Genomic DNA, 17,378 nt, shown 5'->3' on the forward strand with positions numbered 1-17,378 from the left:
GTCTGTTGAACTGAACTATATCTCCTCTGCACCAGTGTTAGTCTATTTTCTCTTATTAATTTATTTAAAGAATCTCTTCTGTTTTCAAATCTTTTAAAGGGTCTTCTAAATTCCTTTTGGGATCACTCAGTTTTTGTTTTGAATCTTTCTATATTTTAAGCTTTCCTTTTTTTTTTTTTTTTGCATAGGTATGTTTCTACTTTCAAAAATATGGCTTTATTTCTCTACCCTGGCAGTTCCATTTAGATATCTATAAATACTTTTCAGATTTCTTTCTTGCTACTTACTTTCGATTGTGTATTTCTACTTTTCCTTTATTAAACTCACACTTTGTTGTCATTATTTTTTCAGAAATTAATACTGCTCTGAGATAGGGGAGGATGGGGAGAAATTTCGTTCCTGTTTTCAGGGGAGTCCATGTGGCTATTCCCGCTCTACACCACTGGGCCAAAGTTTTGTTGTTGCTGTTACGTGGAGGCTGAATCAATTTTTTTTCATTACCCTCAATTTCTACTCATTATTTAGGTTTGAAGGATGTACCTAAGATTATTTAGTAGCAAAATTTGAACTAGAAATGGGATTCCTGATCCCAAGCTTAGGACTTTGCTAATTAATGCTTCTTTCCTGTAAAATGGCTATGTCAGTTTTCTGGAAGTAAAACAAAAGCCTGGATGCTTTGAGTCATGTTCCCTAGCCCCTCCTCACTCTGATTTCAGCCACAGCTGTAATGATGGTTCTGCTGCAAGTTCAGGTGCATGCTGCCTGTATCCTACCCCAAAGGAGAGCCTGCAGATTCTGCTTTTCTGCATCAGGTTAAGGAAGCCCTCTCTGTTCTGTGCACAGGTACAATCCAGGAGGGTAGGGAATTAAAAGCTGAGGGGAAACCCTCAACTAATATAGGATGGGAGTGGTGGATTAATACTCCAACCTCAAGATGGATATCTAGGGTGTGGGGCATGCTGTATGTTTTTCAGGGGTCCTTAGGGAATAGGCAGTGACTTCAACAATGGACCCTTATATTGACTTTTTCTCCTTTCTTTTCTCACTCTGGCTGATCCATCAATTCTGTTGCATGGAAACACTTTCCAAATAAACTACTTGCACCCAAATCATTGTCCCAGGATCTGCCTTTGGGGGTGCCCAAACTAAGCCAAAAATTCATTCAACAAACATTTACTAAGTGAGTAGTCTATGCTAGGCAGTGAGATAAAAGACCTGGAAGATAAAATTCCTAGTGCCTGCTCTGAAGTGTATAACGGGGAGACAGACAAGTAAAATATTACCCCAAAAGTTAGAGTCTATTGTTGGAGATGCTATGTTAGAGGCAAGAACAGAATGATGTGTGAAGACATGAGGGAGGGGTCACCTAACCTATACTTAGGGGAGGGGCTTCCTGGAGGATGTATTGCTTGGGCTAATTAATGACATGTGGATCAAATACAGCTGCAACAACTCTATATCATACAAATGTCAACTGAAAATTTAGTTGATACCTCTGTACACTCTGTGTAAGGGCTATGCTCTGCTCTGTTGTGGTATGTAGTGCATGACATGATTCTAGGTGATACACGGATGGACATTTGAACATTTTTGTAGTTGTTATGTTAATGTGTACTAGAATAAAAATTAGGAGCACAATACACTTGATTTTTCAGAGTATTATGATTTAGGATGAGGCTAAAATTATTTAATCAGTTGAAATTGGCTTTAAAGAAAAATATTGAATAATAATACCTGGGTGCAGATTGGCAAAGATTGTGTGGGTGGTATGCAGAGTACTGAAGTTTGGGAAACAGTGCTGCAGCAGGAAGAAAATCTACAATGAAATCACTTCTTTCCAGAAAGTCAACAGTTTGTTAGGGGGCACAGGCCCATAAGCGAGATTAGTACCACAATAAATTCAGAAACCAAGTACAGGGGGAAGATAGGAAAGCAATGAGGAGCAAAGTGAAGGAGAGGCTAGCTACAACATCAGTTGGAAGACAATTGCTCTAGTACAGGGGAGAGGTAATAGCAGCCTACATTAAGGAGCGGCTATAGCAATGAGAGAAAGACAAGTAATATAACAGGTTAATTGCACTCATCCTGTGAAAACCTTGCTGGTTGTGAGCAGCATGAAGTTGAAACCTGTTTAGCCAAGTCCAGGGCAGTTTTGTTCATATACACCCAAACACACAAATGGAGTGGGAGAGCTGAATTCATCAATCAGAAAATAGAATTAGAAGCATATTTTTATTTGGCCTCAATTATCAGAGGGTTTTAGTGTGAATTATTCAGATATTTGACTCCATTTTTTTCTGCTTGACTCAGAGGCTGCAGAAATGCTAACACATATATAACGTTTTCTACGTTCCAGGCATGTTCTAAGAGCTTTATATTTTCCATCTTCATAGCCCCTTATTTTGCACAAGAGGAAACTGAAGCATAGGAGTTTAAGTAACTTGCCGAGGTAATGCAGCTCTGTGAAGTAGCAAGGATTAAACTCAGGCGTTCTGGCTCTAGAGTATCTATTCTTAACACTACACTAGAATAAAAGGGTCGGGCAGATAATGCTGAAACAGGTCACACTTCAACGTTGGATCGTGAAACACTCTTACTGGTGGCAGGAGCCCTGGTTCTGAGATCACAGTTTCTCCATCTGTAAAATGGAGATAATAACGACACTAGGAGTTTGGTGCAAAGAAGGAGTGAGATAATGAATGTGAAAGTGAACTTCAAATTATGTATTTGGCTCTACACACCAGTTTTTCGGAATAATGAGTACGCGAGCTCAAGAAATTGCAACAAATCAATCTGTGACGCTTATAGCAAGACTCCGCCCCCGAGGCTCCGCCCCCGAGGCTCCGCCCACCGCGAGCCGCAGGTGGGGCCGGCCGATCTTCTTTGCGCATGCGGAAACTGCTGCGCGCTCCCACCTCTCACCCAGGCTGAGAGTAGCTGCCGTTTCTGAGAGGACGATTCGTAAGGAAGCCCCTGGTGCGGTTTCCCTTTGCTCTCCCCTCTGCGGGCCCTGGCCGTACTTCAGCGGTGTCTAGAGCGTGGTCCGTTCTCGTCTACCTGCCTGACTTTCTTCAGAGGTAACTGTGGTTGGCCCAGTAGTCGGCTGTCGAAAGTGCCGGCCCCGGCGCCGGCGCCGGCCGCAGCCGGGTGGGAAGGCTCAAGATGGCGTGCCTGTTGGAGACCCCAATCCGCATGAGCGTCCTTTCGGTGAGTTACCGGCCGCAGCCGCTTGGCTGCCCGCCTGCCCGAGAGCTCGGGCCCAGCCCGCAGCATTCACCACCAACGCGGCGTGCCTCCTGGGCACCACTCCTTGGGGTGGCCTCCGGCTCAGCTCTAAGCAGGGGAGTTGAGAGAGGGTGGGCGGGGGGGAGAAACGGGACCCGGCCGAGCCCGAGACGTCTCCAACTCCGGGAGCGCTCACCGGTGCAGGTTCTCAGGACGGCGTCGGGCGGGCCGGGTGGTTGGACACACGGGCAGCTGGCCCGGCGGCGCGGCTTGGGCTTTGCCAGGCGTTTCACCGAGCCTTCTTACCGATGCCTCTTTCCTGGGGCCGAGCGCTTTGCCGTGTGAGGCGCCGGGTTTGCCGCTGGCCTGGGGGTGAGCGCCCACTCAGCCCTCCGCGGCTTTGGCAAAAAGAGACGGAGGCTTCTTGGCCCCCACTGTCTCGGGCTGCCAGGCCAGGTCTGTGTGGCTTCTATCGCGTCCCAGCACCCGGTCACAGGCTAGAGCTGCTTGCTTCTTGGCAACGGGAATTTCTTATCAGCTGCAACGTCTCCTAGTGTATGTAGTTATTTAAGCCCCTTTTCTCCGCTCTGCTGCGGAGTCTAGAGGAACCTGTGACTGGGCTTCCTTTTTCCTTCACGGGGAGTCAAACGTTGAAAAAAGAGATCAGATTTTCCTATTATTGAAAGAAGGGAATGTATTGACATGCCTGGAAGTAATACCTAGTTTGTTCGCTTAAATTTAAAAATGAAACTAAAACTTTCACCTTTGCTGTGTTGCTCTTGAGAGAACCAAGGACCGGGGGTGAAAGTTACTAGGAGATAACTTAGAAGGGTTTTGCAACAAATGAGAGCTGTCCAGCTCTGAGAATGGTCAGTTTACCAATGGTCCATTTGCTGTTGTTGGAAACAAGCAGGCAAAGACTGGTTGACCATCTTTTAGACTTATCGTGGAAGTCAGTCTGATGTTGAGAGGATGGTTGGATTATAGATGCCTTGTCAGGTACCTTGAGGCTGTGGCTCCAGCGGGTTTCTCTTCCCTGACTTCTCCCACAAACACAACTCACCTATCTGGAAGCACTTAGGACATTTGCTGCAGTTCACAGTTAGAGCATTGTGGCATATTCCACCTTGATTTATTTGGGCGGGGGTGGGGTGGGAGCTGTACACAAATTTGTCCTCTGATCCATTTCAATAGTCCCTTTTCTTATTTTTAAACTGTAGCTGGGGAAATACTGCTCACCTAAGCATTGAATTAGCTTGTTACTCCACCTCTGACTGACACCTAGGAACATTTTGTGGGAGAGCAGGCCAATGACTTTCCCTCATTAGCTTTTTGTTGTTTTTTTAAGTATGCATCTGGACTGTTCTCAATTTCCTTAATTATCTAGCTTATCCTTCATTTGAAGCTTCTTTAGTTTTTGTACGTTGTCAACCCATGTAGTGTACAGTTGAAATTTTTGGGGTTTTTTTTTTCACTCCCTCAGTAAATAATATTTCCTATTTTACTTTATTCAAAAACTTCTTGAAGAGTATTCCCTACTTCTAGTGGGCATTTGCTTTAGCCCTAGTCTCATTGGGGGCTTTTTTTTTTTTTTTTAAGGTTTTCACAGTCCCAAAGTTTGGTCTTTCAGTTCTTCAGTTCTGGAGCCTTGGGAAAACAGACCTTTGGATAAATGATTTAAACTGTCTAAACTCACTGATTATAATAATTTCAAGTGAAGCCTGTACCTTTCAAAGTTCTACCTAGGGCACCACTTTTTGAAATAAAAGTGCAAGTGGAACAGGAATTAATCATCAGAAATTATCTTGAAAATAATTGGTTCCTTTAATAGGCTACTATTTTGCACAACACCCAGTGCACAGTTGAGCTCAGCTATGCCTTCAGGAAGCTCACCATCTGAATGACTCCATAACCTGAGAAACATAATTCTCACCAGAGGCAGATCAAATGGTTTTAAAGAATTTCCATTCAAGGCCCTTTATACCTTCTCCTCTCTGAAAGATCTCATTCATTTTTATAACCTTAACTGTAATCAACTCACACATCTACATTGGCAGCCTTGACTGTTCTCCATCTAGTCTCACGTCTTCAGTTGTGTGGATGTTACCCATCACTTTCCAACAAAGCACATTCCTTCTCCTAAGAGAACTTAGTCCTGACTTCTCATTTCTGTTAATGGTATCTTTCATGGATCACCCACTGTTAAACCACTTGACTCATCATTGACTCTTCCCCCTTTCATGCCCCTATAGCTAATCAGTTCTTAAGTTCTGTTGGCTCTTCATTCTCAGTGTTTCTCACATCTGTCTTTTCCCATGACCACCCTCTCATTCCGGAACTTATCATTTTGTGCCTGCATTACCACAGTTCCTTGCAGTTATTTTTACTGCCTCTAGTGTCTTATCCTCTTAGTTGAATTCAGTTCTCTGCATTTATTTCCCTATACAGCACATCGGATGCACCGGTTCCCTGTTTCAATTCTTCAGTGGGTTCCTGTTGCTGAAAGGCTGATGTTCATATTCAGCTTTGGATATAAGATTCTTTATCCTCTGCATGAACCTCCTATCCCATATAAACTGGCTTTCTCAAGTTGAAGTGATCTTGGGTTCTTACAAAACCCAGTAACTCTTGTTGTCTGCCTGCTCATTTGCACATATGAATTAGAGCTTTGTATAGGTTTATTCATGTAACATATTTTGAGCTTCTGTCATTTGCCAGGCATGGCATTGGGTTTGGGAATACAGTGGTGAGCTACCTAGACTGTCTTTGCCTTCTTGGAGATTAGCCTAATGGAGAAAATAGACATCAAAATGTCACACAGTTTTTTGTGAATGGTGATTAGTGTTATGAATGAAAAATATAGGGTGCTGTACAAGCATGTAATAGGGGAACGTGTTCTAATATGGAGAGCAAAGAGAGCTAGGGAAGGTTTCCCTAAAGAAGTGACAATGAGCTAGAGTTCAAGGACAAGTAAGAACTAACTAGAAAAACAGAAGAACATTCCAGGCAAAGGAAACTGCTTTTGCAGTGGCCCTGAGGCTTTTAATAATTAGTCTGTTTTATCTTCTTAGAGAGTAAATTAATTCAGAGGTAAGTGCTTGACCTTTTCTTCTTTTAACCCAACTACTTTTTATAGCACTATGTCTTTCATATATTAGATTCTCAATAAATATTTGATTGAACTATTTATTTGGAGGAGTTGGACAAAATCTCCAGGTGTCTTTCTAGGCTACACCATGATCACCCCATCCCTGTAATGCATTTAGCATTACAACAACACTGTTTTCAACAAATTTATAAATTTTCCCATGTTTCCCAAACTTTTGGGTGATTTTACATTGATTGCATTTTTTTAAACGTTTTATTTTGAGATAATGACAGATTCACAGAAAGCTGCAAAGATAGTACAGAGAGATCCCTGTGTATACTGTACCCAGTTCCCGTGTTTGGTCACATTTTATATAACTATAGTACAATATCAAAACCACAAAACTGATATTGGTATAAATATGTATACAGTTCTGTAATACCATAGTCAAGATCTCCCTCATGCTACTTCTTTATAGTCACACCTGCCTACTGCCCCACATGCACTATCTCTAACCCCTGGTGACAACTAATCTCTTCTCCATCTCCATGATTTTGTCATTTTCTATAATGTTGCATAAATGGAGTCATACAGCGTGTGATCTTTTGAGATTGGCTTTTCTCGCTCAGTGTAATGCCCTGGAGATCCATTCAAGCTGTTGTATGTATCAGTAGTTTCTTCCTTTTTACTGCTGAGTAGTATCCTGTGGAATGGATATATAATATGGATGTTTGAAAGATAGTTTGCTTAACTGTTCACCTGTTAGAAATTTTGGGCATTTCCAGTTTTTGGCTGTTATAACCTGCTATGAACAAACATGTACAGGCTTTTGTGTGGACATAACTTTTTGTATCTCTGAGATAAATGCCCAATAGTGCAATTGCTAGGTTGTATGGTAAATGTATGTTTAATTCTTAAAGAAACTGACAAACTTTTCCAAAGTGGCTGTACCATTTTACATTCCCACCAGTTATGTTTGAGAGATTCAGTTTCTTTGCATGCTCACCAGCAATTTGGTATGTCATTATTTTTTATTTTAGCTGTTCTAATAGATATATAGTGATAGCTCATCATGGTCTCAATTTACATTTCTGTAATGATTAGTAATGTCAAAAATATTTTCATTACTTACTTGCCATCCATATTTTATTGAAATATGAATAAAATATTCTATTGAAATATGAATAAAATATTTTAGTGAAATATGAATAAAATATTATAGTGAAATAATTTTTCACGTCCTTTTGCCCACTTTCTAGTTGGACTTTTTTTTTTACGCGGGCCTCTCACTGTTGTGGCCTCTCCCGTTGCAGAGCACAGGCTCAGCGGCCATGGCTCACGGGCCCAGCCACTCCGCGGCATGTGGGATCTTCCTGGACCGGGGCACGTACCCGTGTCCCCTGCATCGGCAGGCAGACTCTCAACCACTGTGCCACCTGGGAAGCCCTGTTTGTTTTTTTACTGTAGAATTTTGAAGTCTCTTTATATATTCTAGATGTGAGTCATTGGTCAGATGGGTGCTTTGCAAATATTTTCTCCCCGTCTGTAGCTTATCTTTTCATCCCCTTAAACATAGGTTAAAAAATGAACTTTGATCTTAATTTCACACCTTGTACAAAAATTAATTCAAAATGGATCGTAGATTTAATTGTAAAATATAAAACTTTTAGAATAAACAAAATTTGCAGAACCTTGGGCTTGGTAAAGAATTCTTAGACATAACACCAGAAGTATGACCTATTTTTTAAAAAATTGGTATCAGACTTGAGATGAAAATTTATGCCTTTTGAAAGACCCTGTTAAGAGGATGATTACAGTTTACTTTGGTCAGTTTGTAGTGATTTGAGAGAGACAAGATAATAAAATGCCTTTGAATCATACTGTAGGCTGGCACAGACAGCTAAGGCCTTTGTTACATTTATTTCCCAGTGCCATTATGCCTATTTGATGAGCAGTTATTTGCACTGTATAGGGTATTCCAAGTCTGGATATTCCTTGATTATGTTCTGTTCTTGATGATTATAAGCATTTGTTGGTCTTCAGGTGCACAGTGATTTGCTCTCTTACATGGACAACTGACAAGAGCCAAAAAAATTTTTTTCTGTGAGGTTAAGCTCAACTATCTTATAAGTATGAATTTGCCCTCTCTTGGTTTTTAGTAGTAAATGCAAAGTAAAATCTTGTAAGCACATTTTAAAGTTTCCCGTTTGTTTTCTCTACAAAACACCAGCAAGCACAGGATATGTCAGGAGGTGGTCCTAAAAGAAAACCAGTATGAACTTCCTAATCTTTAATGACAATGTGGGAAGAATGGGAGATGCTCATCGTATGTTTCTGGACATCTTCTATCTTTTTAAGGAATGATTGCCACCTGAATTCAGACAGCGAATGCTCAGTCTTTTAAGCTTTACCAAGAGTTAGGTAAGGTCTTCAGTTTCACTTGGATATTTATATCTAGCCTTCTTGTCTCCTCCCATTCTCATCAAGAATTTTAAAGTAGTACCAGGAGCCAGGAATTTCAGTTACTCTGACTTGTATCTTTTTGATTTCTGATTTGGCCGTTGTTTTGCAGTGTAATATGTTATGTTGGCTTCTAGGTAAAGATATGGATTTATTGACAAAGGATGATTTCTGTTATCTTCTGGAAATTGGAGAGCAGCTGCCTTCCCTGAGCTGTAGTGCTATGATCCTTAGGACTGTTTAGCTAGGAATGAAAAGTATTCCAAATAAGAGCTGTTTTGCGGAAACAGCCCCCACTTGTCACTTTGGTAGAAGAAAACTGTTTTGATCTCATTTCATAAACTCAGAAGAATAAAGAGTTAGCTACATTCTCTGGCATATTCATAAAACAGTTATTGGGGGAGGGGGAATGATGAGACGGTGTTATGCTTTCTATTAAAAATGAAAAGTTATGGTCCAGTGGGAAGAGTTTCCAGCCTATAGAATCTATTAATATTTGGAGATCTTTACCACCTGCAAAATGATTAGAGAACACATGATTCTTCTGTTTCTGGAGTGTTTTAAGAATTTATTAAGCTTTCAAAAAGTTGTAAGATGTGACTGATTGGATGAGGGGAATGAGGAAAAGGAAAGAGTCATAATCATGATCAGGCATGATTGACAAGATTTTTAGTTTTATATCTAGGTGGTATCCTCTACTGAGATGGTGAGGATTAGGAGCTGAACATGTTAGAAGAGTAAGGAGGAAGAATGAGTTTCCTTTTGGACATGCTGAGTTTGAAGTGTTTTATGGGAATTCATTTAGAGGTGTCCAGTAGGCAGCTGGATATTCTGGAATGTTTTCCACACCACCAAGCAATTCTCTGGTTCTCTATGGATACTAGCTGGGTGTCCTACAATTTAACTCAATTCTGACACTATTTACTTGGAGATAGTGTCAGATTCCACAGGTTAAGTCCTGCAAGACTGCCCCCACCTCAGATAGCAGTTGCAAGTCCAGGTTGTTCTCCTGTCCTCTGACTGACCAGTTATAAATCAGGGGTTCCCACTGCTCCCTCCTCAAATTCAGTCATTTGTCAGAATGGTTCACAAAGCTCAGCAAAACATTTATCTTATAAAAGATTCAGATGAACAGCCAGGTGAAGAGGTACATAGGGCAAGATCCAGAAAGGTCCCAAGTGCAGGAACTTCTGTCCATGTGGAACTGGGGTGCACCACCCTCCTGGCAGGTGGATCCATTCACTTACCTGGAAACTTAATCACGTTTTATTCAGAGTTTTTATAGAGCGTTAATCTCCAGCCTCCCACTCTTCCACTTCCCAGAGGTTGGTGGATGGGACTGAAAGTTCCAGCCCTCTAATCACTTCGTCTTTTGGGTAACCAGTCCCATCTTGAGGCTATCTAGGGGCCCCAGCCTAATCGTTCATTAGCAAAACTCTTGAAAGATGTTCCTTATGAATAAGTAAAGACATTGATGTCACCCAGGAAATTTCAAGGTTTCAGGACCTCTGTGCCAGGAACTGGGAGAAAGACCAAATACATTTATTAAACCACAGATATAGAAGTCTAGTGCTTAAACCTGGGGAGATGATGATTATTGGTAGTCATCAACACATTGACCGAGTTCTTAACGTTTTAAGGGTAAGAGGCTCAACACCATCTTCCCCAGAAAAGCATGCATCTGCCTAAAGAATCACATAATTTCAAGGGGCTCATAGATTCCCTGAAACCCACACATAAATCTTGAGTTAACAGTTCCTATTCTTTATTCATTCCAAAGTCAGTCACAAAAGCATAGAGCAAAATTTAAAACTCATTTTCAATCATTTTGGAATGGTAAAAATTGTAACAACAAGGTTTTAAAGCTCACGTAAGGTATCATATGGGGGATTTGGCTCTGAAGAACTGTAATCTTTTTCCCAGATTATGCCAGTGATCTTCCCCAAGGTGTACTGTTTGTACAGAAAGGGCTTTGTGTAGCAGATGGTATAGCAGGCCTGGGAGGCAGAGCTAGATGAGAGATCTAAGCCAGGACAAAGTAAGGCACTGTGGATCTGGGCATAGGCAAAGTGGAATAGACAGAAATTGCAAGTGGCCCGTGATACTGGCATAATAGTCACAGGCCACAATGTGGGTGATGGGTCAGGCAGATCCTGAGTGGTACTGTGGTCGGAAAGCTAATGCACCAATTGCTGGAAGTGACGGGCTGAGTATGAGTCAAGCACCATGGATAGCTCTGAGGCAAGGGTGTTTACTGCCTCTAAGAATCTGAAGCAAATAAAGCCTTTTGAAAAAAAAAAAAAATCAGAAGGCAGCTAGCCTGTCTGGACTGTACCACCTCTGAGGTGTACCATGAAAGATGGTACCCTGGATCTCAAAGTCATTACATGATTGCAGTCTTGAAGAATAATTTAAACTATTCTTATGGTCAAGGACAACATCACCCGTGCCTGAATGGCCTCACTCTGTTATGTCAGGATTAAGAAGTAGGCATTTGAATGCATCCTAGTGGATTTCCTGGGCTATCTTATCATTTTGGAAGGCATCTAAATGAACCTTTGCCAACCCAGAGAATACCTCAAACTTTATAAAACTCCTCACAATCCTTGTCACTCTAATGTCCCATATTAGGTTCTTGCTCCCTTGGACTTCCAGATTCTGCTGTTTTGCACCATAAATCCTTACATGGTCCACTTACTCTGTCCAGAGGGATCTCTTCTTGGTCCTCAGTCTTCAGACATTCTTGTCTACATTGAAGAGTAAATGAATAGAATTTAATAGTGAGAAAGAAATCGTCTAGACCCAAATAGCTCTTTGTGATTTGTACCATACTTTAAAGGGATAAACATTGCAGTACCTGATTAGAAAGAAGCATGAATGCTAAATTGCTTCCAGTTCTTGAGACCACCTAAGCATCTTTATAGCATGTTGATACGATATACAAGGGCTATAATAATATTTTATTACATTAAAAACTCACTACTGTGCTCTGGCTTTCCTATTATGAAAAAAAAATCCCCCTTTGGGTAAGTAAAGTTATGGAATCTTTGCCTGAAAGAAGCCTGCAGATAATCTTTAGTTTGTCCTTGTCTGTTTTTTATTGATGAAAACTGAGAACCAGAGACTGACCTGTCCACTGTCATATACTATTGTCTATGAAGTGTTGTAGTCAGATTTCCAAACACATAGAGGAAAAATTTGTGTGCACAGCCTTACATTTTAGAATTTTATTTTCAAACTTTATATGACTACTGATTTATTAGCTCTTTATTTTAAAATAAGTTCTCTTAACATGTGAAATCTGATTTTCAGTCTTAATTACTTATTGAGAGGTCAGGGCTGCTTCTTATCCAAGTAGATTAAGTTTAAAATTATATATTTCAGTATTTTCATAATTGTGTTTATGAGATTGAAACATTATATTCTAGGAATTTTGGTTGTCATAAGTATGTTACATTCTGCACTGATGGGACCCAGCCAAACTGAAGTGCCATTTTATAAACTTCCCAAAGTTGCTAGAGACTTCAGAAAAGCAGGGCTTTGGTGAATTTTGGGAGGAAGGATGCTGCAAACCTCTAGGATCACCTAAGAATGAATCCCATAATAATAAAAAAAAATGTAAAGATAAAAATAGTTTAGGGCTTCCCTGGTGGCGCACTGGTTGAGAGTCCACCTGCCGATGCAGGGGACATGGGTTCGTGCCCCGGTCTGGGAAGATCCCACATGCCGCGGAGCGGCTGGGCCCGTGAGCCATGGCCGCTGAGCCTGCGCGTCTGGAGCCTGTGCTCCGCAACGGGAGAGGCCACGGCAGTGAGAGGCCCGTGTACCGCAAAAAAAAAAAAAAAAAAAAGTTTAAAAAATACTATGTGATGGGTCTGCAAAAATTGAATGAGAATCTGATTGAATCCTAATGGGGCCAGAAGTTTACTAGAATACAAAAAAGTAAAAGAAAGGAAAAATCAAAATATCCACAAAATTTGGGGTTTACTTAGGCATTTTCTTCTAATTTTTCTTCCTTTTGGAGGCATGTAGGAATTTTTTAATACATAGGGAGGGCATGATAGCCATCTGCAAGGAAAAGGTCAGTCTTTGTTATATTATCCTTTTTTGTATTGTTCCAGAGGGAGGTAGGGTTTTTTTCCCCTCAAAGTTAGGAAAAAATTCTCTAGTTCCTGGACTTAAAATTGAATAATTGTGAATCTGTGAGTGATCTAAGCAGTACAGTTACTTGGCATTTCAGAAAATTGTCAAAGTGACAGTAGGAAGCATTTGTTTGGACTGAGAGTTGGAGGCATCAGAAAATCAAATTTTCGTTTCAAAATGTTTGGGATGGAGAAGAGGTTCTGGAGCTCCCAGCTGACTGGAATGTTAAGAGCTGTTTCAGTTAGTGGTTCTCAACTCTGCTAGACTCCACATCCCCTTCTTAAAACGTATTTTGAAGCACCTCCTTGGCTCTCCTGGAGTGAAATTCATAGATAACTGCTCTTACATGTAAATTTTTAAGAGTTGGCATAATGCCTCAGCTGTGTTAAGGGAGAAAGAGCAGGAAACTAATTTATATTATTTAAATGAGTAAATACTCAGGTACTAGAAAGAAGTAATAAAATAGTGATATATTTACAAATAAGGGTAGTTTAACTGTAAATATGACTGCTATAAGACAGTGATATAGGTATGATGTGATGGCTACTTAAATACAATAAGTGATACTGTTTTTGATGTGATTTTTTTGAAGTGAACAACTTTTGATAAAGTTCCTAACAACACAAAGTACACCCTTTCCTGTATTCATATGGGAGTTGCATTCTTGGAAAATGGTATAGTAAAATGATGCGAAACACATTTTTTGTTTATATGTAAAATGGAGTTAGATTCTAGGCTCAGGCAATTAAAGTTTATTTTCCTACATGACTGCATAGTGGAAAGTCTTTTCGAGTATGGGCCTGTTGTCCCACTCACTGCAGGACATCTAGCATCCTTAGCCCTTGCCCACTAGATATCAGTAGCACCTATTGCCATTTTGACAACCCAAAATCACTTCCATAGATTTAAAGAATATATCTTAGGCAGTAGTGTCCCTGTTTAGAACTACTGTTTAGAACTACTGAGATGCTGAGTGTATGGTGTTCTCTGGGGGGGGATGTATTAGTACACTTCCCTCTTTCTCTCCTGCACTTCTCCCTCCCCGCAGCTTGTGCAGTGTATAGTAAAAGGAGATGGAAATAAAATGTGCTATTAAACATTTCCCCCCATAGCATGTATAGCCCTATAATATTCTATATCGTTTATTTATTATGTTTATTGCTTTTTATCTTTCTCCCCTTGCTGAAATGTAAGCCCTGCAAAGTTGGGCTTTTTTTGGTTCTTGCCTAGAACAGTGCCTGCATAGCTGTCTAAATATTTGTTGACTGAATTAAAGAGTACAACTTTAGCTTTGTTTTGTATTCCCAAGTGTATACTGTATCACTATAATACTAAATTGCGTTTCTCAAACACACCACATTGCTTCAGAACTCTTTTGCGTGTGCTGTGCTCTCCGCCTAGAGTCCTTATCTTTTTTTTCCTCCCCATTTCACCTAGCAAAATACTACTGGTTTTTCAGATTAATCATCCTTGCTGCTTAGATTCCACCTCCCATTCCACCCCTAACTTCAGTTAATTGTATCTTCAGCTTTCTTTTTATCTTGTGTTCACTTTTATGGTTACACTTATCCTGTGTTAGAAGTGACAACTGTAACTTACTTACCTATCTGTTTCCTTTCTGTGCTGTGAATGAGTTGAGGGTAAGGGACTCTATCTTAACTCTGTTACCAGCACCTAGTAAATTAAATATATTCACATGTTGAATTTCAGCATGAAATAGGTTTTAAACTGAAGCTTTATAGAGCTCAAACATTCTGTTTTTTGGGTTGTGCTCCTTTCATCTCTTCCCTAAACCAGGATTTTCCCTGACAATGCTGAATGATCAACATTATGAACAATTTTATCTTGAAGTTCCTAGTAGTTTGTGGAATAATTGACACATGAAATTTTGATTAATATGGCAACAACTAGTTTAAACATTCATTTCTCAGGGGTCAGAATTCCCCAGTGAGATTTGTAATATTCCAATTTCTAAAGAACATGTGAATTAAATGAGAAAATAGATATGAAAATACTTTGTAAACTGTAACATACTAAACAAGTGTCAGGTATTATAAAAATATTTGTATTCTGTCTACCTTTTCTTTCTGATTTGGTGTATGGGTACGAGAACACTATAAATTGATTATTCCTTGCGACTTCCCTGGCAGTACAGTGGTTAAGACTCTGCGCTTCCACTGCAGAGGGCGCAGGTTCGATCCCTGGTCAGGGAACCAAGATACCTCATGCCAAGATGCAGCCAAAAAAAAAAAAAAAAAAAAAATTACTCCTTGAACTATATATTGGTATTCGTAGCTGTGATTTTATATTGTCTGAGTCCATGGTTATACCTACAGTTATAATGCAAGTTAGTAATAAAAAGTGCACTAAGGATTACCTTACATACTTTTAACAGTTATTTTAAATCTCAAGTAATGAAAGTTTAGATTTCTAAGGTCAGCATTCAAATGCATATTTATTTCTTGCTAAGTACTTAGCTTGGTCTGAGAAAAAAGCTGCTATCGGGTGAGGAAAGGTATGTCTGAATAATTAGGCTTTAATCATGAATATGACTATAAATAACTGAGAAGAGCATTAGTACATTTGTTAAGGCAATTATATTTTTTATACAAAAATAGGCTTTTCCTGAAATCCGTGTTTATATGGTTCATTTACAGTTTATAGGGGTTTTTCTTGTGTGTTATCTCATTTGATCCACACTCTGAGCTATGTGGTAACGTTACCATTTTATACTTGAAGAAACAGTCTCAAAATATTATTTTTGCCCTATGTCACAAAGCTACCAAGTGGTAGAACTAGGTTTCAAACCCATCTTCTGATCCCAAGTCATATATTCTTCTACCATTCAATGCCTGAATATGGTAGGATTAAAGAACATACTATTTTAATGAAATACACATAGAGCAAGATTTTAATGAAATAAAATAGTTTGATATTTTCTTATTTACACTTAAACCCTCACTCTTCATTGTCTAATAAACCCATTGCTTCACTTCAGGTTTTAGAACTTCAGTTGAACGAATTTACTTCTTCTATTCTTTGTGTTAAATCCCATTCGTGGCAAGTCTGGGACTTAATAATTTGGCATTCAGAACCTTTCCCGAAGAATTTTTTTCAAAAGGCAGGGTTTTAATTTACCCCAATCATGCGTAGTTTATTCAGAAGGGCAATTAGAGATTGTTCTGGTTTGCCTTTTCAGTATGTCTGACCAGTTTTCTGAGCTATCTCTAATTTATTAGAGATAAATTTTGTGCCACTAAAGAGGAATAAAAGGTAGGGCGAGCATATAAGCCCGGTTTGTCTCCAACACTCTTCATTTATGTGTTATTCTGTGACAAGTATTAGTAGTGCCCTCTTTCAGTCTTAAAATTATCCTGGTTTGGATGATAAATTTGAAGGTAGATTCATTGTTTATTGTTATGTAACAGATTACTTAGCTGCTTAAAACAACATTTATTATCTCACAGTTTCTGTAGGTCAGGAATTCAGATGTGGCTTAGCCCCAGAGTTCCTTGTGAGGTTGCAGTCAGGGTGTCAACAGGAGCCACGTTTCAAGGCTCAGTTGAGGGAGAATCCATTTCCAAGCTCACTCACAGGATTATTGGCAGGATTTAGTTCCATGTGGGCTGTTGAAACGAGGGCCTCAGTCCCTTGCTGGCTCTTGGCCAGGGGCTCCCCTTAGTTCCATGCCATGTGGGGCTCTCCATAGGGCAACTTACAACATGGAAGCTGGCTTTTGACTGAGGGAGGGAGGGAGAGACAGACAGACAGACACAGACATGGACACAGAGAGAGGGAGAGCTCTGCAGTGACATCCTATCACCTCCACTGCTTTCTGCTTGCTAGAATCAAGTCACTACAACCAGTCTTCACTCAAGGGGAGACATCACAAATGGTCACCCTACTAAAAGGGAAATTGCTTCCACATTAATAGTTCTCCACAGTGGAACGCAACTCATTACCTGTTTCTGTTTTCCTTCAAGAAGAAATTTGCTACAAGCTTCTCTTCCTTCTTTAATGTTTAGTACCTGTTCGTACATATGTACATTCAGCTCTACTAAATTCTAAATACTAAGTCACAAATTTGGTGTATACAAACTTTCTGCTTGAAAGGATTCATGTACATTTTTACATAATATAATTTGGAGGGGTGCTATTAAGCGTAAAAATGTAACAGTTTTTAATCTATACGTTTGTGGTGGCTTCTGCAGCTTTGAATGGGTACAGTAAGTTTAGAGCTAGGTTTCGAGGGCTTTCTAGGTCATTTGTTTGAAGCCTTGTGCCAAAAGGCAGAGGTCATAGTGTGACCCTGGCTAGCACTACTCTCCTTCATGGGCACAGACTGTACCCTGAGCTTTAGCTGGCTGCTTGGCACATTCACTGGATCGGTTGGGAGGATGGAGGATCACTGTGTGTACAAGCCCTTCCAGCTACCGGAAGCTACAGAGTAATTTAAAAGGGT

The 17,378-nt window shown here is 40.1% G+C and overlaps 1 protein-coding gene across 5 annotated transcripts in view; it reads left to right on the forward strand.

Moving 5' to 3' along the window:
• Positions 1 to 2,859: 2,859 nt before the first annotated feature.
• Positions 2,860 to 17,378, forward strand: part of ARMC8 (armadillo repeat containing 8) — a 107,455-nt gene continuing 92,936 nt past the window's right edge. For 2 of the 5 annotated variants that reach the window (XR_003429727.1, XM_027091713.1), the window contains exon 1: positions 2,925 to 3,207. Coding sequence is in view for 3 of the 5 variants with exons in the window: in XM_027091713.1 (XP_026947514.1) it covers positions 3,163 to 3,207 (45 nt within the window). In the remaining 2 variants the exon portion in view is untranslated. Of the gene's footprint in view, positions 3,208 to 17,378 lie in introns of all 5 variants that reach the window. The other 3 variants (XM_027091715.1, XM_027091712.1, XM_027091714.1) reach the window with 3 other exon arrangements.

The sequence above is a fragment of the Aethalodelphis obliquidens genome, unplaced genomic scaffold (assembly GCF_003676395.1).
Source record: "Aethalodelphis obliquidens isolate GAN/ISIS:26980383/991018 unplaced genomic scaffold, ASM367639v1 scaffold72, whole genome shotgun sequence".
NCBI classification, from domain to species: Eukaryota; Metazoa; Chordata; class Mammalia; order Artiodactyla; family Delphinidae; genus Aethalodelphis; species Aethalodelphis obliquidens.